At 46.4% G+C, this 26,931-nt stretch overlaps 2 protein-coding genes across 2 annotated transcripts in view; one reads left to right on the forward strand and one right to left on the reverse strand.

Moving 5' to 3' along the window:
- Positions 1–26,931, forward strand: part of LOC135374334 (uncharacterized) — a 267,918-nt gene that overhangs the window by 58,557 nt on the left and 182,430 nt on the right. The gene's annotated exons all lie outside the window — the stretch shown is intronic.
- Positions 19,540–20,367, reverse strand: LOC135374315 (cellular tumor antigen p53-like). The gene has a single exon (XM_064607296.1). The coding sequence runs from the start codon at positions 20,365–20,367 to the stop codon at positions 19,540–19,542; it is 828 nt and encodes a 275-aa protein (XP_064463366.1).

Consider the following 26,931-nt stretch of genomic DNA (forward strand, 5'->3'; position numbering starts at 1 on the left):
CGTCTGCGAAACCGTCCGTAAAATTGGTGTCACCACATAAGTTTTTGGCGTCGCTGTGCTCAATGTCGAAGAGGACATAGCCGCCGTTGTAGCTGTACAGTCTTTGTGCGTTGCATATCCGAAAAAAGAGCAGTCAGTAACTGTTCGTACTTTGATTATACGTTGACGATCCAATATATATCTGCTGGAGAGCCCTCCTTGATGCTACGTATCTTCTATGGTTACGGTTCCTACCCTAGGAGGAATAGTTGCGCGTACGCCATAACTTCCTTGTTTGTACCTGCTTGCAAGAGCCGGCGATGCTATGGCGCCCGCCGCTACGAAGGTGCGAAGCTACGAACATCAAGCCGACACGATGGACATCGACACGATCAAAGCGAGAGAACTCCCCGACCTTTTAGCTTGAGGTTGTCGGAAGTGACTCGTGCCCAATCGGCTGCTTCGAGGGGGGGGGGGAGAACTCTTGAACTCGGGGCGCAACCACTGGAACTCGGGGCGCAACCACTGGAACTCGGGGCGCAACCACTGGAACTCGGGGCGCAACCACTGGAACTCGGGGCGCAACCACTGGAACTCGGGGCGCAACCACTGGAACTCGGGGCGCAACCACTGGAACTCGGGGCGCAACCACTGGAACTCGGGGCGCAACCACTGGAACTCGGGGCGCAACCACTGGAACTCGGGGCGCAACCACTGGAACTCGGGGCGCAACCACTGGAACTCGGGGCGCAACCACTGGAACTCGGGGCGCAACCACTGGAACTCGGGGCGCAACCACTGGAACTCGGGGCGCAACCACTGGAACTCGGGGCGCAACCACTGGAACTCGGGGCGCAACCACTGGAACTCGGGGCGCAACCACTGGAACTCGGGGCGCAACCACTGGAACTCGGGGCGCAACCACTGGAACTCGGGGCGCAACCACTGGAACTCGGGGCGCAACCACTGGAACTCGGGGCGCAACCACTGGAACTCGGGGCGCAACCACTGGAACTCGGGGCGCAACCACTGGAACTCGGGGCGCAACCACTGGAACTCGGGGCGCAACCACTGGAACTCGGGGCGCAACCACTGGAACTCGGGGCGCAACCACTGGAACTCGGGGCGCAACCACTGGAACTCGGGGCGCAACCACTGGAACCAATATTCGCTAACGGAGATTAAACAGTTTCTTACAGAAGGTGCGAGGAACTTGGCCGTATTTGGCTAAGAAAGGAATCTCTGCCCGTCCGTCAACGGCTGTCCACCATAGGCAGAGTAACTCCAGCGACGTCACCGTAGTGCCTCCAAAGTACACAGACAACACATCCAGCGCAGATCCATGTGGTGACACACACAGAAGATAAACCAGCAATCCTGAAAAAGACCAAGGCTTTAAGCAATCCTAATGTTCCTTTACCGTTTGCCCCGTTATCCCAAATATGCAACATCGGGAACGCTAAGTTGTTACGGCATTTGTAAAGTTTGAAACAGGGTCGGTTCTTTTCACTTCGCTAGTTTTCAACGTACAAAACAAGCCGCGAAATTATAGCAAAAACTACCGCCAACAGCCCACCTCAAGATTGCCGAAACCCCCTTTAAGACGTACAACACCTTCAGGAAGAACAACAGCGAGCATCAACTTACCAAGCAGCTGAAGATGAAGTGGCCTAACCTCGCACGCCTTGACTTTGAACTGGACGCCTAACCTTGGTATACCCAGGAGTGTTCGACGTCACCAGCCTCAGTGACAAATGACGATGATCGGTTAGGAATATCATATGAATCGGCAGAAGGTGCAGGGGGCGTCGATGAGGGATTGAAAGAAAACCCTAGAAAGAAAGGGGGAATTGTTATCGTTATCAGGCGCGACGTATCGGGCCATCGCAAGCGCCAGAAATGCTGTCAAGATGTCAAGCGCAATGGGGGTGGCCGATATGCCTCTTATCAATGTTCTTTAGTTTCACGAGTCTGTTCAAGGTCTTCCACCTACCCGTCCACCACTATTACACTCGACTTTCAGTAAATTGTGCTTCTTCGGACGTGTCCTTGTTTGTTCGGATGTCTTTGTGTGCGTGTGTTATTCTTGCTAGCAATCTTGACAGCGCCTCGAAAAGCATATGGTAAAAACCAAGTATGACACCTCATTTGCCATCAGGGAAAGCGTGCAATCACTTAATTCAGTGGGTAACCCACAGAGCTCGGCATTTTGACTCACGCTAACTCACGATCACAATCATCTGATAAAGTGTGCGCCCATTTCAGTCGCACGCGTAATCAGCGGTGGCTGCTATGGCGTCCGTCATCTCGTACTCACAGGAAACTAATTGCAGCGCCGGTGCGATACTGTACTTACTCAGCCGAGGATCGCTGGTTACCGCAGGCTAAGACGCTTCTAGAAAAAAACGGTGACACTGGTGACTGCAGTCACACGTTGGCGTTATTATAAAGCGTGATCATGGGGCATTACGAGTGCATTCGTGCGATAGCGATAACAACACACGTGCCACCCCGCAGCGCCAGCTGCTGACGCTGTATCATCTCTGATATTTATTTATTTATTTATTTATTGTCAGTGCCCACCAACAGCTGAAGCCTACACGGTGGTGCGCTCTAATTGACAGAACACCAATACAGTAAATACAACAGATAAAACAGAAAAGCGCTAAGCAACATTAGACGCACAAACAAGAATAGACAGCAGTTCTAAAAACCTTAAAATTAGAAAAAATATCAACATCATTATTTTGTAAGTCATTGTAAAAACACTGCATTCGAACAATCGGAGAGGATATATAAGGGAAACCAGGGTAAAATGTAGAAGGAAACCTAGTTAGCCTTGGAGGGACGTAAAAGCAAACTTCAGACAAAAGTCCAGGAGCATCCATTGTTCCATGAACGAGCTTGTGAAAAAATATCATATCACGCAGCTGTCGTCTGTTACTTAGGGGCATCATGCTCAGCTTAGATAGAATATTGTTATAGCTGAAGTACCACGTCCGACTCACAAATCTGTCGTAAACAATTCTAACAAGTCTCTTTTGTATAGTTTCCAAATGGTCCGACGATGATTTCGATAAGCTGTTCCAAACTACAGAAGGAAACTCCAATTTGCTTCTCACAAGGCTATAATACAGACTAAGAAGTGAATGCATATTCTTGAATACCTTAGAGATACGAGAAATAAACCCCAGAGACCTCATACTGGCAGAGTACACATACGAAACATGGTGATTGAACTTCAATGCACTATCGAAAAAGATACCAAGATCACGGATAACCTCAACCCTCTCTATAGACAAGTTATCAAGAACATAATTAAATTGTGCTGCTCGGGTCTTCTTCCGTGTAAACGATACGATTTTAGTCTTGGACACGTTCAGACACAATGCGTTAACTTTACACCAGTTCTTAATCTCTACTGCATCCTCTTGCAGCAATAAACTATCCTGCATAGTTGAGACGGAACGAAATATTTTTACATCGTCCGCAAATAAGAGTACACGAGACCGCTTAACAACATTTACAAGGTCATTAACAAACACTAAGAACAGGAGCGGTCCTAAGTTACTACCCTGAGGTACGCCAGAGACAGAAATGAATGGATCAGATGACGCAGTGCCAACTCGTACAATGTTACCTCGGTCCGAAACATAGCTCTTCAATAACGCGCAGTACTCTTCACATAAACCATACAGTTGTAATTTCGAAAGAAGTAACTCATGATTAACTTTATCAAACGCCTTGGTAAGGTCGAAATAAATTGTGTCCACTTGCTCACGGTTACAAATGAACGGGACCGTATAGCTCATAAACGTACACAGATTCGATTCCACAGATCGATTTCTCATAAATCCACATTGCTCAATTTTTCTACAAAAGTAGTTATAGAAACGTTCATAGAGAATAATCTCAAATACTTTCGAGAACGCACAAAGTAAAGACACTGGACGATAATTGTTAACAATACAAGGATCGCCAGACTTGAAAACAGGTACAACAATTGCTGATTTCCAAGTGATGGGATAGTGACCAGAACACAATGAAATATTGAAAATATGTGTAAGACTCGGTAACAGTAAATCCGTGCAACCCTTGACGATGAAGCTGGGAATACTGTCAACTCCTGACGTAGTTTTCGGTTTAAGTTTCTTAATTGCGCGTCGAACCTCATCATCATCAACTTCCTTCGAAGGAAGGCAGTCATTACATTGTATAACTGAAGGCTGCACAGATACAGTTGAAGAAGAAAAACAAGAGCTGAAATGGGCAGCAAATAAATTGCTCACACTGCGGGCATCAGATACTAGACCACCCTGTTCTCTCAGTGTAATGTTATCCTGATGATTGTGCTTCTTGTGCTGCTTAACATATTTCCAGAAGTCACGAGGACTTTGTCTAAGGTTATGTTCGGTTCATTCCAAATACAAAGCCTTATCTCTTGCAAAGAGCCTCTTAGACAACGCACGTGCCACACTGAACTTGTCATACCAGTACTGTGTTAGGTTCTTTCTAAACATACGCTGATAATGAAGTTGCAAAGAAAACCAAGCAGGATATTGCTGTGATTGTTGTGATATGGTACAGGAGTGGTTTGTGAGAGAAAAAAAAACACTTCATTTTTAGGGGAGAGAGGGTATGTTATCATAAATAGCGACAGTCTGTTGGTTGTAAAGTCTGGCGTAGAGGGGCTACAATAAAAGCGGCTTCCAGTCCTTTGCACAGGAACAAAAAAAAAAGAGAAAGTAAAAGAAGGAAGAAAACGACGATAATAATAATAGTAACAATAATAATTGGTGGGTCTTTTATTATTAGTAGTAGTAGGGGTTTACGTCACGAGGCAGCTGAGATCATGAGCGGCGCCACAGTGGTCGGTCTGAAGATTGCTTTTGCCCACCCGAGGGTCACCTGTGATGAAGGCTCACCACACGGCACTTCGTATGTAACGTCCCTCGCGGAAGACGGCGTTTCTAACCAATTTGTACCCAACTACAAAGTTTCTCGGCCGGATTCGACCCCGCGATCTTGTGATCATACGCGAACACGCTACACCGATGAGCCGCCGAGGCCGTTGATGACCAAAACGTGCGCAATGTAGAACGAAGTTTCATGTAGCAAACTACAAAGACATTGGAGGGTTTAGTGCATCATACGCTATCGCCCTTGCGTACGTAAGGGATAGCGTTGGCGGTTTTGGGCACGCGAAATACATAAAGAGAGTTTCGCGTAGTGCACAGAACCATCATGCTGTCCCTTACGTACGCAAAGACGATAGCGTACGATGCACTATAACTTGTGCCACGACTTTGTCGCCGGCTCCGGAAATGCTGCGCTTCAAACGCTCAATAGCGATTTGCATTCCGCAAGGGACATGCAGGGGAGTTTGTGCACACGCAAACTAGTGTTCTGGCAACAGGACAAATTGTGATTTGCTTGAAGGTCTGGTGAAAGCCGTTATAATAAAAACGTGAGGCTACATAACAATGTAGATCTAACGAAGAACCAATTGTACAATTGTACCCCCAGTACAACAAATGCGCATCGGCATCGATACGGGATACAATGCAGAAGAATAGACCATGCCACAAAAAGATTTAAAAAAAAAGAAAATAAAGTAAGCCCGAGCTGTTTCAGTTTCAAGCAAAGAGCACCGGCCTTCAAAGCGTCGCAGCTTGTGATGGCGCACTCACGAAATCATTACATGAAGCGCGCCATCACGTAGTCCGGTTGTATTGAGATTGCTTTTTTCGCACCGCCGTGGGGCGCCACAGTGTGATCGTAATACTCGAACCAGCGAGATAAGATGACAGCTGGGCGCAACCGTAAGAACTTCCCACCTCATTCATGTTCCATCAACCTTGTTTAAGATAATCGCAAGTGCCTTGTCAAAATGATTACAACCACGTTAGACTCTTCGCTTCGGTGATTGTGAGTGTGGATATCGCGATTTATCGCACTCATGAGTTTTTTTTTTTTTTTTGCCGAGGTCTGGTAACCCATAGCAGCGCCTCTGGCGTGCGACCCCTGTATTCGCCACTGCACACTAAAAAATTTCACACCTCTTTAGGTGTTAAAAGGGCGTATTGCACAATTTACACCCCACAGTTAACTGTCTAACACCCATTTGAGTGTAAAGTGGGTGTATCTTGCTGTTTACGCCCTTCTACCTGCTTTTTACACCCTTCCGTGAGAAGGTCATCAGGCCCATAGGGTGTAAAAGGCGGGTCAGCTGCACACAGCATTTTTGTAATTTTAGCAGCGATGGGACTTAGCACCTTAGCTTCTGTTCGGTCTGTGCTGTGAGGATGGTCCATGCACTCCAGTGTTTTTAAGTGTCGCACTGAACATCATGCACAGCACTTAGAACTGCACAGAATAAAATGATATGCAAATTATGCCCGCCGACTCTTTACCCAGGCCAACTACCAAGACCCTATATATATAGTGTGGCGCAGGAAAAGTTGACCAGTGCCTAAGAGAGCGATACACAGTAACCTGACGCGATATATTTATGGTACCAGAGTTAAACAGGTGTTACTATTGACGTGCACCTGTATGTAACTCAAGTACCACAAGTATAGCCTCAGGTTTCCGTTGATTGCCCATTGGGATCTGCCACTTTCCTTGGGAAACCCTGTCTAGTACGTTCCCAGTGGTCATTAATGGGACGAACCAGGTGCACCGTTCTAGAGGGTGTAACTGCTTACACCCTACAGACTTTACACCCAAATAGGTGTGAGTTATCAAACACCATTTTTACGCTGGAAAGGGTGTAAAAATGTTTAGTGTGTGGGTATGAATAGAAGTTTGTGAGGCGGAGCGCTAACCTTTCAATCCTTTAAGCACATCCAACGACCATGGTTCCCGCTGCGGATTTGAGCCCACACGTTCTTATTACTTTTCTTTCTTTTCGGAGATGTACGTGTGTTTTATAGCCAGTGGCACGAATTCCTGCACAAGCGACACCCCCACGGAATATTCTAGTGGAAGAAAAAACGAAAACACTGCTCACATAGGCCAAGTTCCGACCTGCGTTATTTTGAGCATTCACACGGTGCGGAATATCGGGAGTGGCGAACTGCGCATTTAGCAGACGACGCTTAGCAGACGACACCGCCAGCATGTTTTCCTGTCGTCTGCTACGGAATATCTTGTGGCTGTGTAGCAAGATGTTCCCCACTGCTAGCGGTGTACATTTAGACACGACGTTGAGCGCTCACGATCACGTGACAGCAGAAAGTTATACCGCTTCTCGCATCTTCCGCTTCTGGGGGAATGTTACTCGCGCGAATACACGGATAAGGAAGTGAGGTGACTTGCCTGGCCTCAGTTGTTCCCTGGGACTGCTCATCGTCGGCAGTAATTTTCCCAGAAATTCACTGCTGGAGGGGAGTGCCAAGCTTTCAAGGGGGGGGGGTATGCTTGGTGAAGGTTCCATTTACGGAATTTTTCTTAGACACGGAAAGAATCGTGGCATAATGGCGATATATTTGTACAGCTTTCCCGTTTTATTTGTACATGTTAGAACACAGTACATTAGAATACATATTCATTATGAACGGCATTTCAACATTAAGATGCATAATGACACGATCGACAAAGAAAAAGTACTGGCACCCTGTCTCACGAAGCTCAATGAATACGTAGCAACCAACGGTGAAAACCTTAGACGAAAAAAAGCAGAATACCTCGCTCGATTGAGTTGGGCGCAAATGGTTCTTGATGATCTACATTGAGTTTGCGTACCAGCACAGATTTTTGCTAGTATATGCGCACAATATATGCAATGAAACAGTCCTTTTCAAATGATTTTGGACACATGCACGGTACGATCATCTGCATGGCTGTGGTCCTACAGCCCAAGTTTGACAGTACAGGATGTAATTTGCTGCGCCGGGCTCACTACAAGCTAGAACGTGCTGGTGCCCGGGCTGGTTGAGGTCACCTGAGAAATTTCGGGGGGAGGGTGTTGCAAAAATGCAGGGAGGGTGGACACCACCCTGAGGGGGGGCGTAGGGAAATCCCTGAATTTGTCGGCACTTGAAATGGTCATCGAACCCGGTTACTCACACGGTTATTCACTCTGGAAACTGGTAATTGAGAGGAACTATACTTCATATTACAATGTCAGTAGCTTGAACTCGTCAAAAAAGGTCAATGCAGAGAAATCTGAATCGTCCTCTCACAGGTCGCGACGTTCCGCTCTTCAGGTTCTGAAGAAGTCGTCAGGGAATAACAGAAGAAATACGACTCCTCGCTGCTGTCCGATTGCTAAATAAATGTTGCTCTCTCTCTCTTTGAAGGAACGCGTTAAAATTACAGCCGTGATATTACTGCAGAGCTTCTGAACTACCTGCGGTATACCTCAGCAGCGTCTGACAGTGTGGACGGCGGAAACCCTCCGATACCACATCGCTTGTCTCTGACTACCCCGGGAACTTGACTGCCCACTAAGAAATTACCTATTAATGATAGCATTAGAGTCCTCGCTACGAAAGAATCGCGGTGTGGTCTGTCTGTAGCCAAGCCGCGGTGCGCAAGCGCGGTGAGTGGAGAGGGATGGAGGGAAAGATAGGGCGCGTGGAGAACACGACACGCGACGCGTCGGCAGTGCAGCTGTAGTGGTCGACAAGTTCAGACGTGTTTGCGTGGGCGTGCCATGGGTCATGAAAGCTGTGCGGAGGAGCGGCGGCGAAAGAAGCCTGAGGCTGCGAGGCGGCGCCGCCAAGTTGAATCGGAGGAAGCCCGAAAGGCTCGTTTGCCTACGGATGCTGTCTTGCGTTAGCGTTGTGCACGGTCGTGTGAAGGGTTGTGTAGCGTGGTTAAGGGGAGTCCCCAAAGGGTTTTCAAGTTTTAATGAACGCACTTCTGTTAAATCCACCAATGGCCGATCAATCATGATTTTTATTACTCTCAGGGCAGAAGCATTATTGAGGGGAGCAGGACATGTGAAAAAAAAAGCACAGAAACAGCGTAGACGAACCCCTGACCTTGTTGGCGCAACCTCAAGGAACCTAACCCCAAGTACCCCAACACCACGAAGACTCGTGTGTACCTTTTGTAGGAATCCATAAGGCAAGCTCGACTCTGTCAAGTTTGCAGAACCATAAGCCACTCTCCCGTAACCACGGTTCAGAACCATGACGACAAACAGACCTTTCTCCCCGCTTCGAACTTTGTCAACGTCTTGTGATTGTGTGACTGTGCGTGTGACTTTTCAGTTTCAGTTTTGTTTTCTGCCTTTCCTTTCCTTATCTCCCTTGTTTTCTCCTTTCCTTTTCTTCTCTTTCTTTTCCTTTCTTTGCTTCTTTTCCTTTTCTGCCCTCTTCTTTAGTCCCCTTTTCTCCTTTCTTCCCCTTTCCTTTCCTTTCTGTTTACCTTTTCTTTTTCTCCTTTTCCTTCCTGTTCCCCCTTTTCTCCTTTCTTCTTCCCCTTTCCTTTTCTTCTTTTCCTTTCTTTTTCGTCTCCTTTTCTTGCCTTCTTCCCTTCTTTTCCTTTTTCTTTGGAATACCAAGCCGACATCCTCTGGCTGACCTTTCCTTTTCTTTAACTATTTACCATTTTTTCTTCTTGTCCTTCCCCTTTTCTCCGTTTTCTTCGCATTTTCTTTTCTTCTTCTTTTCCTTCCTGTTTGCCTTTTCTCCTTTCTTCCCTTTCCCTTTTCTTCTTTTCCTTTCCTTTTCTTGCCTTCTTCCCTTCTTTTCGTTTTTCTTCGGAATAGCAAGCCGACATCCTCTGGCTGACCTTTCCTTTTCTTTAACTATTTACCATTTTTTCTTCTTGTCCTTCCCCTTTTCTCCGTTTTCTTCGCATTTTCTTTTCTTCTTCTTTTCCTTCCTGTTTGCCTTTTCTCCTTTCTTCCCTTTCCCTTTTCTTCTTTTCCTTTCCTTTTCTTGCCTTCTTCCCTTCTTTTCGTTTTTCTTCGGAATAGCAAGCCGACATCCTCTGGCTGACCTTTCCTTTTCTTTAACTATTTACCATTTTTTCTTCTTGTCCTTCCCCTTTTCTCCCTTTTCTTCGCATTTTCTTTTCTTCTTCTTTTCCTTCCTGTTTGCCTTTTCTCCTTTCTTCCCTTTCCCTTTTCTTCTTTTCCCTTCCTTTTCTTGCCTTCTTCCCTTCTTTTCGTTTTTCTTCGGAATAGCAAGCCGACATCCTCTGGCTGACCTTTCCTTTTCTTTAACTATTTACCGTTTTTTCTTCTTGTCCTTCCCCTTTTCTCCGTTTTCTTCGCATTTTCTTTTCTTCTTCTTTTCCTTCCTGTTTGCCTTTTCTCCTTTCTTCCCTTTCCCTTTTCTTCTTTTCCTTTCCTTTTCTTGCCTTCTTCCCTTCTTTTCGTTTTTCTTCGGAATAGCAAGCCGACATCCTCTGGCTGACCTTTCCTTTCTTTAACTATTTACCATTTTTTCTTCTTGTCCTTCCCCTTTTCTCCGTTTTCTTCGCATTTTCTTTTCTTCTCCTTTTCCTTCCTGTTCGCCTTTGATCCTTTCTTCTTCTCTTTCCCTTTTCTTCTTTTCATTTCCTTTTCGTCTCTTTTTCTTGCCTTCTTCCCTTCTTTTCCTTTTTCGTTGGAATAGCAAGCCGACCTTTCCTTTCTTTTTCTTAATAAACATATTCCCCTCCCCCTGACGACAAAACAGGTGACACGAAGACAACGTTAAAGTGCCACTACGGACTAAATCTCGTGTCTTCAGAATCCTACCAAAGTCCTGTTACTAAGATCTTCTCGTCTCACGTTACATTCCTGCAAAATATTTTGGCTCTACGTATTGCGAAAGCTAGAGTAAAGTAATTTTTTTATTTTTGAGAACTGTGACGTCATAACATGAGAGAACCGATGTGGCAGGGAACAACACAGAAGGGACAAATACATACAAAGCCTCAAATTGCCTAAGGAATTAACGATGAAGGAAGAAAGTCACTGAAAAGCTTAACCAGCTGCAGGACTCGAACCCACAGCTTCTGGATTACCGGTCCAGGGCTCTAGGACATCAGTTCTCTCATGTTCAACAGTTGGGGCTTGCGTCGACCCGTCTTATAAATGCGTGTATGGGTGAGCAAAAATGTAAGAGTGAAAGCAGAATAAGTGAGGAGAAAGTGGCAGAATTGTCCCTTCAGATGACGCTCCCTTGGAAGTCGCTGGGGGTGGTGTGTTAGCTTAGCTCAAGTGGTAGAGCCTTCGACCGCCAATCCAGAAGACGTGGGTTCGAGTCCTACAGTTGGCTAACCTTTTCAGTGACTTTCTTCTTTCATCGTTTGTGAAGTCATGTCATGCTCCGACGGAGCGTCCGGCCCTCACCTGGCAACGTTGTTGCCCTTCGCGTCTTCCGGAGGGCTCACTTTTTGCACTCCCTTAGCGGAGCCCCGCGTGACATACCCAACCGACCGCTCCGACCTTGGAGAAAACTTGAGAACACAAGAAGGGAGAAGCCACATCTCACATTTCCCCCTCTTTCGATCAGCGTCACGTGACCCCCCTCCTCAGACCCTCCTCTCCTGCTACCATTTCCCGTACTGCTAAAATATCCCACTGCGAAAATCTTATCATTTCTTATCTTTTCATTACTGCTGGTGTGAAACAGGCCCCGGACACCCCTAGCACCGGGCCTGCTCCCTAGTTGTAATGTATTAACTCTGAAGTGAGAATAATGTAAATGGCAATGTTGTGAAGACCAGTAGGGCCGCAGACAAAAACGCAGACATCTTCGTCGGGACAAAAGTTTGTCCTGACGAAGACAGTGCCACTGTCGAAACGTCGACCATTCTCTTTTTTTAATCTATGTGTTAAATTACCCATTAAATAAATTAGTCTTTGTTAACGTTCCTGTAATCCTGTTCTGTAGTCCACGTCTTATTATTTCACTTTCATTCAACTTCGTAGCCGTCTGATATAATAGCCGTCTGACGGGACATGGAGCGATTCATTGTACCGCTTTACCTTTGTTTGACAAAGCACGTGTGCTGCCCTCTCCCCTTGTACATATTCCCATCTCATTCTTTGGAATTGTCTTGCGTCACCATAGTATCCCATTCCTGTTGAAGACAGCGCTGCTGTCGAAACGTCGAATAACCCCTCATAGCTTTTAATAACGTTCCCCCTTTATACTTTGTCCTGTAAAAGCACTGTCTCCGCTTCTCATCCTTATTGAATATCTTTATTACCTGGAAGGGTGACTGAGCACTCCTCAATGCCACAGTGCAAGAAAGTGAATTATAAATTCATTAGAGAGACATTAAAGAAACAAGTAAATGACACTAAACGTGTTTGAAATTGTGGCATTGAGGAGTGCTCAGTCACCCTACCCTCACAGGTATGTATCGCTCGCTGAACGACCCCTGGTTTGCCAATTCCGAACGATGCGCAGCTATCCGGAGCTGACGAGCCGCAAACACGGCGAAACACGTGTCCTCTGGTGCTGTCGCATTGTTCCATGAGTATCTGTTTTTCTGCGTGCAGCCATAGAAGCCATCTTAACCTGTAATTTTGAATTTGAAACACGTCCAGTGTCATTTACCTGTTTCTTTAGTGGCTTTTTTCCTCATTATAATTCACTGGCTTGCACTGTGGCATCGAGGAGTGCTCGGTCACCCTCCCATGTGGATATTGCTAGCTGAGCGACCCCTCTTTCGCCGATTCCGAGCGATGCGCAGCTACCCAGAGCTGACGAGCCGCAAACACGGCGAAACACGTGTCCTCAGGTGATGTCGCATCGCTCCATGACTATCTGTTTCTCTGCGTGCAGCCATAGAAGCCATCTTAATATGTAATTTTGAATTTCAAACGCGTCTAGTGTCATCTACTTGTTTCTTTAATGGCTTTTTTCCCTGCATTAAAAAGCTGAAAAGATATGTTCGCATTTAGCTGAGGCACACGCAGAACCGACGATAGAGAACGTCTGAGTTCAAAGGGATCGCGAAGTGTGTAACACGTATCGGTTAGGACACTCAAGAAGGACATGTAAGAAGGACACAGGTGCGGGTCCTGACAGAGAAATTGAACTGATAAATCAGTCTACTATTGAACTACCCAGAACCGACGTGGAGGAAGTCCCAGTTAAAGGGGATTGCGACATGTGCCACATGTACCACCTAGAGCATGTAACAAGGACACAGTGTGGGTCTTGATAGAAAAACTGGATTGATATATGAAAGAGTCTACTACTGAAGCACCAAATTTAGACCGCCCAGAACAGACGTGGAGAACGTGTTAGCTCAAGTGGACTGCCAAGTGTTGCACATGTACGTACCATAACATGCGGCAAGGACAATGTGTAGGTCCTGGCGGAAGAACTGAACTAATGAATGGAAGTGTCTACTTTTGGGGCACTCACAACCGACTTAGAGGACATATTAGCTCAAGAGGATGCCAAGTGTTGCACACGTAGTACATAGAACATGTTGCAAGGACGCAGTGTGGATCCTAGCAGAAGAACTGGGCTCATTAATGGATGTGTCTACTTTTGGAGCACTCAGACCCGACGTGGGGAACGTGTTAGCTCGAGGGGATTGTCAAGTGTTCATATAGAGCATGCACTAAGAACACGGTGTGGATTCTAGCGGAAGAATTTGACTGATGAATGGAAATGTCTACTTTTGGACCTCTCCGAACCGACGAGAAGAACCTGTTAGCTTAAGGGGACTGCCTAGAGTTGCGCTCGATGCACCTAGTACATGCAGCAATAAGGACACGGCGTGGATCCTTGCAGAATAGATAGATACGATTGATAGATTTGACGCGACTTTCGTTCCTACTTTTCTTCCAATGGGAGGCAGTGAACAAGTGCCCGCTCGTGGAACCCAGCCCTCCCCTTCCGCATTGTTTCGGTTTCATTCTGTCTACCAACGTCATGACGGCATTTCTCTGGCATAGGTTTTGTGGTGGAAATAAAGAGGAGGAAGGCATCTGCCAACCGTCCTCATCGACATCACTGATATCACCCTCAATTACGCGCTCAGTCGTTCGCTCGATCACTCGAAGATATGCCACCCTGATGCAGGAGCCTCTCTTTCGTTCTCATTTTGGTGCCGAAACCCGAGAACCCCGTCGGATTGGAAGAAAAGGACACCTCACGATCCTGGCGCACCTGCTATCTATTGGATGGACTGACCTGGACAACAACAACCTGGAACCATCCGTGCTGTCGTAATTCCTGAAGAGGTCAGCCACATTGTTCGTCCTCCTTAATCCATTGACCCAGAAGAGACCGATACCTCTTGCGACGTCCTGCTTACGGATCCGGATGGTGACATAAACATATCTACCCAACCAAGCCAAAATTTCAGAACTTCCGGCATTATTTACTGTCGCCAGTCATGAAACATCGACGCGGATGACTGCCTCATGAATTCATCACCAAATGACCATCGAGATCATTACCGTGTGTCTGAATTCGCATGCCTTCATCAAATTGTTTCACCATTTCTGTCGCCGGGAGTGTGTTGTGGATATAAAGAGAAGGAAGCCGTCTGGCCAACACTTCACTCATCGACATCACTGATATCACTGTCAATCACGCGCTCAGTCGTTCGCTCGATCATAAAAAGATATGCCACCCTGATGCAGGAGCCTTTCTTTCGTTCACAGTCTATTGGACTGATAATGGAAGTGTCTACTTTTGGAGGATTCAGAACGGACGTGCAGAACATGTTAGCCCAAGGGGACTGTGTTGTGCACGTAGCACCTAGAACATCCAGCAATAAGGACACAGTATGGATACTAGCAGAAGAATTGGACTGATGAATACAAGTGTCTACTTTTTCGAGTACTCTACGAATCGAGTTGGAGAACGTGTTAGCTCAAGGGGATGCTACGTGTTGCACACGTAGGACTTAGAACATCTAGCAAGGACACTGTGGATCCCAGCGGAAGCATTGAACTGATGAATGCAACTGTCTACTTTTGGAGCACTCAGATTCGACTTGGAGAACGTGTTAGGTCAAGAAGATGCCAAGTGTTGCACACGTAGTACCTAGAAGATGTAGCAAGGACACGGCCGGTCTGGATCATGGCGGAAGAACTGTACTCACTAATGGAAGTGTCTACTTTTTCGAGTACTCTAGGCATCGAGTTGGTGAACGTGTTAGCTCAAGGGGATGTCAAGTGCTGGACACGTAGTACATAGAAGATGTAGCAAGGACACGGCCGGTGTGGATCATGGCGGAAGAACTGTACTGATGAATGGAAGTTTCTAGTTGTGGGACACTCAGAATCGACTTGGAGGACGTGTTAACTCAAGGAGATGCGAAGTGTTGCACACTTAGTACCCAGAAGATGTAGGAAGGACACAGCCGGTGGATCATGGCGGAAGAACTGTACTGATGAATACAAGTGTCTACTTTTGGAGCACTCGGAACCGACGTGGAGAACGTGTTAGCTCAAGAGAACTGCCAAGTGTTGCACACGTAGGACTTAGGACATGCAAAAAGGACACTATGTGGATAGCAGCGGAGGCATTGGACTTATGAATACAAGTGTCTACTTTTGGAGCACTCAGAACCGACGTGGAGAACGTGTTAGCTCAAGGGGATGCCACGTGTTGCACACGTACGACTTCAAACATGCAGCAAAGCCAGTGAAATACATATATACAGGAGGAAAAAGTAGTTCAGGAGCATGTACAACATTGCTTACAAGTCCCAGACTTTGCCACACTACCACTGCACAGCTGTTTCGCTCTCATTGGGCCTCATCAGCATTGCATAGGCGAGCAGCGCTTGAGTAGGTATCGCAAGAAGGCCACGTGAAACGTCAAGTCCACCCGTAGGAGTGAAAAACTCACCACCGAAAGCCCAGTGGAAAGCCAGTGAAGCACATATACAGGAGGAAAAAGGTAGTCGAAACTCATTGACTGCAAGTACGACATGTGCTTACAGGTCACAAACGTCTCCACACCAGCACTGCACAGCTGTTTTGGCCTCCTTGTGCCTCTTCAGTAGTGCGCTGGTGGACAGCATTTCAGTGGGTGTCGTCAGAAGGTGAAGTGGAACGTGGTATCCTCCCGTCAGAGCGTGAGATTCACCACTAAAAGCCCAGTGAAAAGCCAGTGTAATATATAGAGAGAACGAAAAGGCAGTCGAAGCTCTTCGGCTGCATGTGCCGTATTGCTTTCAAGTCCAACACGCAGCCACAGCCGTACTGGACATCTGTTTCGGCCTTCCTGGGCCTCTTCAGTCGTGTACTGGTGGACAACTTTTAAGAGGGTGTCGTCAGAAGGTAAAGTGGAACGTGATGTCTTCCCGTTAGGGTGAGGAGAGTGTCACCACTGAAATCCCAGCGCAAAGCCAGTGAACTGCATTCATAGAGGGAAAGGTAGTCGAAGCTCTTGGGCTGTACATACAACATGTTTTTTCAAGTCCCAAACGTTGCCACACCAGCAATAGGCAGCGTTTTTTGGCGTTCGTGGGCCTCTTCCGCAGTGCATAAGGCGGCAACGTTTGAGTGGTTCGCGTCAGAAGGTCACGTGATACGTGATTTCCCCTCCTCAGGGTGACGATTCATCGCTGAAAGCCCAGTGGAAACCCAGTGATTTACATATAAAGAGGTAAAAGGTTCCTCAAGCTTTTTGGGTGTACTTGGAACATGTTTTTCAAGTCCCAGGCGTCGCCACACCAGCACTGCCCAAGTAGAACGCGAATATTGGTCCATTATTGGAACCATACGGACTGCCAAATTACCAGTGTTAGTCCAGTATGGGCTGCCGATATGGCACCAATATAGGGAGTGCAACCAGGCTCCATACTGGACCAACATTGGCTGCCCATACTGGCAATCCCATTTTGCCCATATTGCGCCAATATTTCCGTGATAACTCCAACAGGGAGTCCGTGTAACAATAAGCATTATCCCGCTTAATATATCAACCACTGATATTACTTCTCTCTTTTTGCTTTGCACATTGCGTAGCATGACAAAAGCAACATTGCATCGTCCCTAAAATCGACGAATAGGAGCTATGTCCGTCTCGCTGAGGGACCCAGGCAGTCCCACGGAAGTGCCAATGACATCCCTAGACGACAGGACCTATGGTGTCGTCTGCTGTGTAAGCCTTGCCTTTTCACGCTCTTCTAACCATGCTCTGTGCGTGTTTATTTAGCTTAGTCTATATTGGTTATTAATGACTTGATCAGTTCATCTTACTTGAAATTCGTAGCGTAGAGAGCTGCAGGGTGAACACAGTTTTGCAAACGGTAATGATTGTTGCCGCTAATGAGCGATAATTATACTTAATTATCACCGTCGAGCCGAAAGGAATGCTATTTTTTTTCTAATCATTGACAATGCTATAGTACATCTATTCAATGCATAATCAAGTACAGTTACCCAGACATTGCCCATATTTAGATACAACTTCCTCCCATAAACCACCATCTGAATCAAGAAATAACACATTTTCCTCGTAATTACGTTCTCATAATTCAGTTGAACTGTTACCCACCCAAAATGGTGAAGTTACGAACTACCGTTCCAGCATGTACGATGAGGAGGGTATATACAGCATAGACGATAAGGATCAGTTTACCCCTTCAACTTGTCTCGCTGACGCACTTGCTCGACGAAAACAACAACAACTTTATTTCGGCCTTGGAGAGTGGGGAGTTTCATCGCAACAGGCGATACTCTACCCCATTGCTGGGTGGAATGGGGGGAATAAAATAACGAGCCCCTTCACAATAACGATCGAAGTCCGATGGTGTCCAGAAATGTCAGAAGAGCTTTGAGCGCAGAGCGTTGCTGGGCTGGATTGGGCCAGGGACCAAGCAATTTCGGTAGGGAGAGAGGGCGAGAGTCCAGCTGACGAAGAGACTCTGAGAGTGTGGTTCGGGAAGGTTCGTAGTGAGGGCAATGAAGAAGAATGTGCTCCAGATCCTCAAGAGCACCATAGTGGCAGCAGGTGGGAGAATCAATTTGTCTCAAGCGGTAACGCCACTGAGCTGTAAAGGTCACATCGAGGCGCATTCGGTGGACGATAGGCTGGAAAGGTCATGTCTAAAGCTATCGGATGATGCTAATCCAATGGTAGCAGCCACCACCTGCAGGGGTCTCGCAATGCGCACATTTTACGTTTTTCGAAACTTTCGGTTTTCGTTGTTTTACCAATGAAAATGATGTGCCTTTCACACTGCCTGAGGGACTGGCGGCAACCTGAAACAAAAGCTAATGTTACCAGTGGATAAAGATCTCTACGAAGCGCTTCGTTTCTTCTCACTGCTTTGTCGGTATGTTCGTCGAACTGGGGCTTCTCGTCAAGGGCGCACAGGCAACTCATGTACTCTCCCACGGTTTGAATGAGCCTGACGGAACTGGGAGGCCATTGGGTAAACGTAAAGTGATGCTCTGGGGACACTACAACAAACTCACGCAGTGTGGTCATTGATTTCTCCGTCAGCGGGACACCTGTAGCAAAGAAGAGGTTGAAAGTCGCGTGCTCGTGGTTGGGGCGCGCAAGGCCGCAGCCTCGTGCACCCTGCCTGACAAAAAAAATCGCTGCGCGTCTCTCAGGCAAAAATAAAAGATTGTCTCACTTGACGTCTAAAGTAGAGACATGACGCCACCTTTTGAAAAATAATCAAGGAAATCGAAGATGGCATTTTTGAGAAAATTGAGATACAACATTGGCAATTTTCGCCTACCATGTGTGATTCTCAAGTTAATAACACAGAAACAACTGGACTGAGAAAAATTTGGCTCTATACAGCACAAAAGCTCTTTCAACGTCCTATAGAATGGCACTAAGCTCGATGTTCTCAGACGTTCGGTCATGAAGAAAATTGGTAACAAAGTTTGGTCTTTTTGAACGTTTACGCCAAGTTTGGCATTTTTTAACGGAAAATCTGTCGCGCTCAGAGTTCTGTGGGTGGCTGTCGACAGTGTCTATCGTGCAGCCTATAATCACAAAAATCCTCCAGTTCCTAGACATAAAGTCCGCGGTGCTAGATCCCGTCGAAGTCGGTCCAGAAGAAAGCGCGCCCAAGCAGCCTCCGACTTTCCCCCTCTCCTACGCGGAAACTACTCTACGCACGAGCTTCGCACGTGGCGCGATTTGCGTCGTTTGAACTGTCCTCTAACATATATTTTTTCAGGGCGAATTAAAAAATACGACTTTCACACGTTGTTCGATTTAAAATGAAACTACCCTGTTGTTGTTGCTGCCGTAACCGTAGAAAACTTCTCGTCTACCAGAGCATGAAAATGGGCTCGGAGGACTTGAGGGGGGGACCTGATCTCTTCTTTGCAGAAGGTTTGGGAGGCGTACAAAAGTGTTTCAGACATATGTCGGCACAGTTCCCTTAGAAGTCGGCCCAGGACGCACATTCCCCCAGGGCGTCAGTCGTGACGTTGCCCACCTCTGTGAGGCCGACAACGGCGAGCCCTTTCACCACTCACCCACCACACCCACCCACCACCAAACTTGGACAACAAAAGACGGATTACGAACTATGAAAGGCAGCATACCCCGAAAAGCAGTAAAAGGGAGTGCAACCTGTGTACCTGAATAACACATCATAAATGGAAGGTATGCTGTTGGGATTTATTGGTTACATTTGAGGCAGTGACTGAAAGCTCTACTTCTTGGTATGTTCGCGAACGGTTTGGGTTGCCGTCTTCTTTTTCTTCGTCGCCTTCTCTGCTTCAAAACTCTCCAAGGAGTCCTTAACTCCACGCAGCAATTCGTACCTCTCCTTGTCATAGACATAAATTGTGTAAATCTTTTTGCCATCTTCGTTGTCGGACGGTGCACGCTTCCGCTGCATTTCATCGCGCTGCCGATCGCGACGCGGACGAGCACAAGCCTTCACTTCCACGACACGACGTGCAATGTCTCGACCTTCCGGAGATCGTAGAATGAAAAGCACTGCAGTAGCCCGTCGGTTAATGCTGCCTGCACAGCTGTTGCGACACATGAAACGCAACCTGTACGTGAACAGATCGTTACTTTCACGATCCGGATCCTCGAAAGGAACTGTGAGAAAGTTACGCTGCCCGTTTGCTTCATCTTCGGAGTACACGGTGGCTGGGTTATCGCAAAGCATCCAGTGATCACGAGAATTATTCTTTCCGTCCGATCCCACAGCGTGTAAGGAACACCGGCGAATATTTTTGAGCCTCAGACCTGGATCTCGATACACGGCGACAATGCAAACAGTCGTACCTGGAGGCTGAGCTTGGTCAGTGACGAAATGAACTGGAACCGCGTTGCCCATCACGGTGTAAAGCTTGCGCCTGTCTTCCGAGTACGTCCAAACGTTGTTTGTTGATGCATAATCTTTGAACTTAACTTGGAATCCAACGTCACCTGGCCAGTCTTCGGCACTGTGGTTTGCGCAGTTTGTGTTTGGTACCTGAACATTCGTCGGACGAGGTTCGACGTCTTCTTGCTTGACAGCCTCCATGTTGACAGTAGTTGAACGAAGGTGCCCAGGCATGTTTTCGATGCCTGCTCATTCGCCTCGAAGCGTCCGTTCAACCTCCTCCCCTATCCTCCTCTGCACCGCGCCGTTTGAGGCGCTCGCATCCTAGGGTTCTCCTCAAAGCAAATGCTATAGAGCGCTCGTATATGCGTTGACGACTGCCACTACTGGGACGGATGATTGGGAAATCTATTAATATTAAATCAGGTACTCTTTTAAGAAATTCGACTGGTCGGGATATTGATTCTGAAGTGCGCAAAAAGCTCACTGAAAAGTGGAGAACCCAACGCTGCTGGCGCTCTTGGTGTCATATATGTATTTTACATCACATTATGTAAAATTGCAGTTGCGTCTTGCTTTGAACTGTATGCGCAAATACGTGGCCTACAGGTTTGACAGCTGCTGTTGCATGCGTACATGTGTACACATTATTGTAACGAACTACTCCAGGAATTACGAAATGGTGTTAACTCCGCGCTTTGATTTATTTATTTATTTATTTCGAGAAATGTAATAAAGCTGATCGTTTCAAAGAAGCAGGCTGCTTGTTGTCGTGCCCTCTTGTGCTAGCATCTTCCGCTACGTCAAGGTGCAGTTATTGTGCGCCGGACAAAAAAAGAAAAAAAGAAGCGGGTGATCCAAATATCCCGCGGTTGCTCATCTCCCGGGACTATTTGGCTAAATCATTTTAAACCTCCTAAAGCAACTACTTCTTTCCACAAGACTTAACTTCATGAAAACGGCTTCAACATGCAAATGCGTTTCTCTGCCAGAGGATGTGCGATACGAACGATAGCGCACCTGTTCGTGGCCAAGCTTTCTCGGCTACGCGTTCCTGGCCACGAGGCACACACAAAGCCCACATACGTGAGCATGCTTTGGCAGCATTGCAAACGGCTTTATTTCATTCTTGTACTCTTTGCTTTCCACCAGCATGAGATTACTTATTCATTTTTATTCAAAATGCTTCCGGCATAGAAAGCATTACGAGGAAGGTAATACATTGGAAAACAAATACATATTGCTTGAAAATCTACATTCAAGTGATGCTAGCAAAGAGGAGGAACCTGCTACTGAAATGTTAAATGAGCCGGAAGTATTAAAATGCTCTGTTCCTTGACATAACCACCAGCTTCTGGAAGCGTTGCTTACCAAGTTTTCCCGCACACTGTTAACAAATTTTGCTCTAGGAGTAACTGACAAGAATGACATGGCAATATTTTTCGCCTCCAAGCCGCTTTTACGGAAGGCCCTGAAACTATAAAGAAATGCGGTAACAATAAGCGGGGCGGAGTATAACCCGAATATATATATATAACCAAGACGGATGCGATAGTCCCTTTAAGTTCCCGCGAATAACTCTGGCCATATGAGGGCGAAAATCGTTCGGCGTTCGACACTATACCATGACTACCTGACCCTTTCTACTCCATGCATCGTAGGCAGTTTAAGCAAGCGCTGAAGATTGTTTTATCCAATCAGGCAAGATGCAAAGAGATGAAAATTCATCATGATTTTGTTGCTCCTATAAACGCTTTGCACTATACATACAATATACCGCTATACCACGAAGCCAGAACATGCCTTTCCCCGCATTCTCAAAACCAGCTTGTATGATTATACGTCATCTCAACCGAACTGTTCAGTGCCCCGTGTGACAATTAATGAGAACTGCTAAAATGAACTGGCTGACCTGCACACGGCCAGTACTATGGCCTCCTACAAGGTCTCTAAAGGCCATTTTACCTCCCATCTGTGTGAGGAGAAGAAAGGAATAGACCTAGAATGCCGCAGTCCACGTAAACAATCTCCGTGCCGAAATATGCCCGAGTATTGACGGCGGCACGATATGCAAGAGCAAAGCACTCCCGCAAACCTGTGTCGCGAATTTAAGTTCTCGCGAATCAGTACTCAAAGCTGCTCTGCTCGAAAACGCGAAAATATTTTCCACGCGAAAAAAAAAACAGGGTGTATGCTATAAAAGGTCAGTCACATTTTCGCGCGTGGCACGATACCTATTGAACAGACAGACTTCCGCTGCCGCAGAGTGAAGAAGTTACGCCAAGAAACCCTACAAAAAAAATCGTCGATATCAGGCACCGCTTTACAAAATAAATACGGCCACGCAAACTTTCGTCTTCATGCATTTCCTACGCGCTATACCGACGTAAACACGCCAGTCTGTCGATAGTTGTTTGTAGCTTCCGCATGGGGCGCTAGTGACGTTTATACGATTTGGTTTAGATGTTTTCTGCTATGGTGGCTAGATGAATATTGTCTGGTGTGAGGAGCGCCCACAGCCTCCTATCCGACGAAGCGGGACTCTTGCGGAAGACGGCCACCAGGCGCGCTGCTCCACGGATGTAGGCTAGTTTCTGGGCGCTCTTGCTGGTCCCCGGGCGGAGTTCTTTCGCCGTGACATATCAGAGGGTGAGATAGCGACGCTGTGGCGTCTTTGAAGCGCTTTTATTTTACTTTATTGTCGGCTGTGCACTGTTTCTGTGGAATGGTGAGCCTTTAGCAGACTTCTGACGCCCCTGTGAAGAAAAAGCGGCGTGCAAAGACGAACAGAGCGGCGACCATCCGTCGTCGTACATGAACGAATTCAACAGGGGGCCCACGCTACTAGTCAGAAACACTCTTCAAGCTTGTCTCCAAACTTGAAGATACCTTCACAATGTTGTTTTCAATATCATAAAGGGCATGCAGACAGCCTAGTAGAAGTATTGGCATGTGCTAGGGGCAGTGATGGGCAGTACTTGATGTATCAAGTACTCAAGTAGAACTTTAAGTACATTTCTGTGCACTTGTACTTTACTTTAAGTACATTATAAACCGCGTACATTGTACCGTTCCTAAAGTACATTTTTCCAAATGCTTTCCCATCAAGTACTCAAGTACAAACTTGGGCTCCAGACAAAAAGTCACAAAAGAGTATAAAAAATGCTCATCAAATGCCCATCAATGCTTTTAGTGAGATGCTGTACCAAGAGTCCGTCTCATATTTTACGAAAACGGATTTTTGTGCTGTCAAAGAGCATATTTGTTGAAGCAGATTTATTGTTGAGAGGCTTGTAACGTTGAAAAAGTATCAACGCTTCTATGATTATGTAAAACGAATGGAATGCATAGACATCCCACATTATAATACTGCAACCGGCAGCACAATGACTTGGTCAATTGTCATTTCAGTTCTTCCAGTGCAGGGTTCTATGCTTTTTTTATATTGTTTCGTTCATTGGCAATTAATAATCATTTTATATCACAGTGTGTGATTGCATCACATGATGAACACTCTGAAAGACACTCACATGCTTTACTTTTTACATTTCACACTAGGCAGGTGATCTTCGATCAATCAGGATATAATACATAATTAGAGCCCAGATGACTCATTACCTCTTTACATGTAACAGCAAATTATGTCATCTGATTAAGTCCATGTTCACAGGTTAGCACTTAACCTAGGATTTTATGGCTTTAGAGCATTTGTCAAGAATGCTCGCTAAAGTTTTGCCAAGCAAGCAAGACACATATACTAAACAGTGAAATGCAAAGTGATACAAATTAAATTCGCAATGTACTTGATGAATACTTGAAGTACTTTGCCTAGTACTTTGTACTTTACTTGAAGTACATTTGGAATTGGGCACTTTGTACTGCACTTGAAGTACTAATGACGCCAGGTACTTGGTACTTTACTTTAAGTATAATTTTGAGGTACTTTCCCCATCACTGACAAGGCGAAGCCTTGAGCATGTTGGCTGTCAAACCCATAGCAAATAGTCTCACAATAAACATTGTAAAGTTCTATGCTGTGATGAGAATGCACTTCCCCGTAAAGGGCATTAACCGTCCTCGCGCAGAGCAGAGCAAAAAACAAACTTTCAAAGGAGGCGCGTCTCCATCAGTGAATACACTTATGTGAGCATTCAGACTCGTGTACAGATGTTCTTTGTTTTCATTGTGTGCATATGTATGTACATATATATCATGATGAGGGGACGAAACAGGTTGTTGCTATTGCTGTGTATAATAAATCTTGTTTTGACATTGCGAGGTTGAAATTTGGAGATGATCGTGTCTTCATTGACTGATAGGAAACTTTATACATCGAGGAACAAAAAGAAAGATTAACCGGCCTCGTTGCTGTGACATAAGAAAAAGAACTAAAAGCAAGAATGAACAAAGAAAAGTAACCTGATAAAAGAAAGAGATACAAAAGTTGAAAGGGGGGGTTGCCATCAGCTTTGCGACGTCAAAGCTACGCATGGGACATGCAAAGCTGAATACCTGTTCCTTTGCGTACTTGAATAAGCGGCCTTCAATGTGTTTTACGCTATTACCATTACTGTTTTGTTTTCCATTGATATTAACCCCCCACCGCTCCATTCCTCCGCAAAACTTCTCGGCACAACTTCTCGGCGAAAACGCAGCAGACGCGCTTCTGGAGCGTTCGGGAGAATCTTCACGTACATCCATGTTGGCGCGCCACCTGACGGCATCTTCCGCGAACGGGCCGCCTCGGCTGCGCCTCCCCTCACACCAGACAATATTCATCTAGCCACCATATTTCTGCACATGTTACGGTTCGTACGGCGCTTCCCAGCGAAACATTTCTGCTCCTTCTCTTAGCAGACGACAGTCTGTTTGTGATTGCTTTGTTGCGAGAACGACACTTTTAGCCGCCCTTCTAACGTTTTTATTTCATTCATTTTGTGTCTCTATACAGTTTCATTTGACTCTATTATTCCTGTTATTATATTCGTTCGTGTTCCATTTGTTTCTGCAGTATTTTGTGTCCTTTGTGACTTGCTGTGCGCCAGTTGACGGTTCAGGAGCGTACACATGTGGATTCAACGTCACCAGCGCCACCATGCGGAAGCTACAAACAACTATCGACAGACTGGCGTGTTTACGTCGGACACAAGAGGCAACCAAGAGACAACGAGCACCCCTGTCATCGCTTCCGCGGATGACGTCCTGCTCCTTGCAAAATCGCCGAATGACCTCCAGGACCTGCTGAATATATGCACAGAAGAAGCGACATTGAAAGGGATGAAATTTAGTAGGAAAAAAACAAAATGGATGAAGATCGGGAAGGGCAACACCAACAACACAAGCGAACCGACCTTCCCAATAAAAAAATTCCAGATCACTAAAACTGACCAGTACAGATACCTCGGCGTACTCCTCGAAAACAACACAGACTACCTGGAAAGCCACAAAAAAGAATTTGATCACCGCTGCAAACAAAAAGAAAGGCCACACATGGCACTTGGCCCGGCACTCCTACAATACATACGTCGTAGGGAGAATTCTTTGGAAAACCGTAGCAGTTCCACGGGCAACATACGCAAACGAGGCCCTATGCTACGACTCTGCAACTATGGCAGCATTGGAACGTCAACAGAGAGAATTAGGGAAGTGGATATTGGGCGGAAACCTGGCCACAGCGAATGCAGCAATAGACGGAGAGATCGGCTGGTCTACTTTCGAGTACCGAGAGGCAAGGTCCAAAACACGATATCTGGGAAGACTTATTCATCTGCCTACAAACAGAATAGCAAAGAAAATATTCCACCATATTCGGTACAAAGGCGTGAGAACGGAATGGACAAAACGAATGGGACGTATCGACTCCAAATACAGTAAGGGAACAAGCCGACACAAAGCAAAAACCGCAACAGAATGGAACAAGACGATACACAAGGAAATGAGCCAAATCGAAAAGGATTACTGGAGACAACGAACAAGCAAAAAACAAAGCATGAAATTATCCATGACGAAAACCCGAGACTGGGAAAAAGACGAAAAACAGACGACACAACACAAAGTCTCATCATCAACACAAGGAAGAACCATCGCCCTCAGCCTACTACAACGGCGACCACCAAAGCGGTCTGATATTTCAAGCAAGGACTGGCGCCCTCCTGACACGTAAGCGGCTGGCAGAGCTGTTCGGACCCCAGAACGACCAAAAATGCATCCTATGCGGTGAGGAACGAGAAGATCTAGAGCACGTCATGTTTCGATGCGCAACCACCAGAAACACCCGCCCAGAGTGCGAAGAGGTCGCCACCGCACTTGGACTCAACACTCCCACAAACAGAACAGACGAGAGCGACATCGGCAACATCATCGAAGGAACGAAGCGCCACCTCACCAACTGGGAGAAACAGACAAGAAGCCTCCTGCGTCAAGCCCATCGACGACCACCATACCAAAACTGACCAGTGCCCTATTTTATTGTTGTTTTATTATTTTTTAGTGCCAGTGGATCCATTGAGGAGACCTGCCCCGATTTAAAGGGGAAAAGCATAACCTGAACCTGTATAGCGCATAGGAAATGCATGAAGACGAAAGTTTGCGTGCCCGTATTTATTTTGTGCCTGATTTCGACGATTTTTTTGTAGGGTTTCTTGACGTAACTTCTTCACTCTGCGGCAGCAGAAGTCTATCTGTCAGGTAAATTTCGCGCCACGCACGGAAATGTGACTGACCTTGTATAGCATACAGCCTGTGAGTGAGGGCCACAGGGGTGCC

The sequence above is a fragment of the Ornithodoros turicata genome, unplaced genomic scaffold (assembly GCF_037126465.1).
Source record: "Ornithodoros turicata isolate Travis unplaced genomic scaffold, ASM3712646v1 Chromosome53, whole genome shotgun sequence".
Lineage (NCBI taxonomy): Eukaryota > Metazoa > Arthropoda > Arachnida > Ixodida > Argasidae > Ornithodoros > Ornithodoros turicata.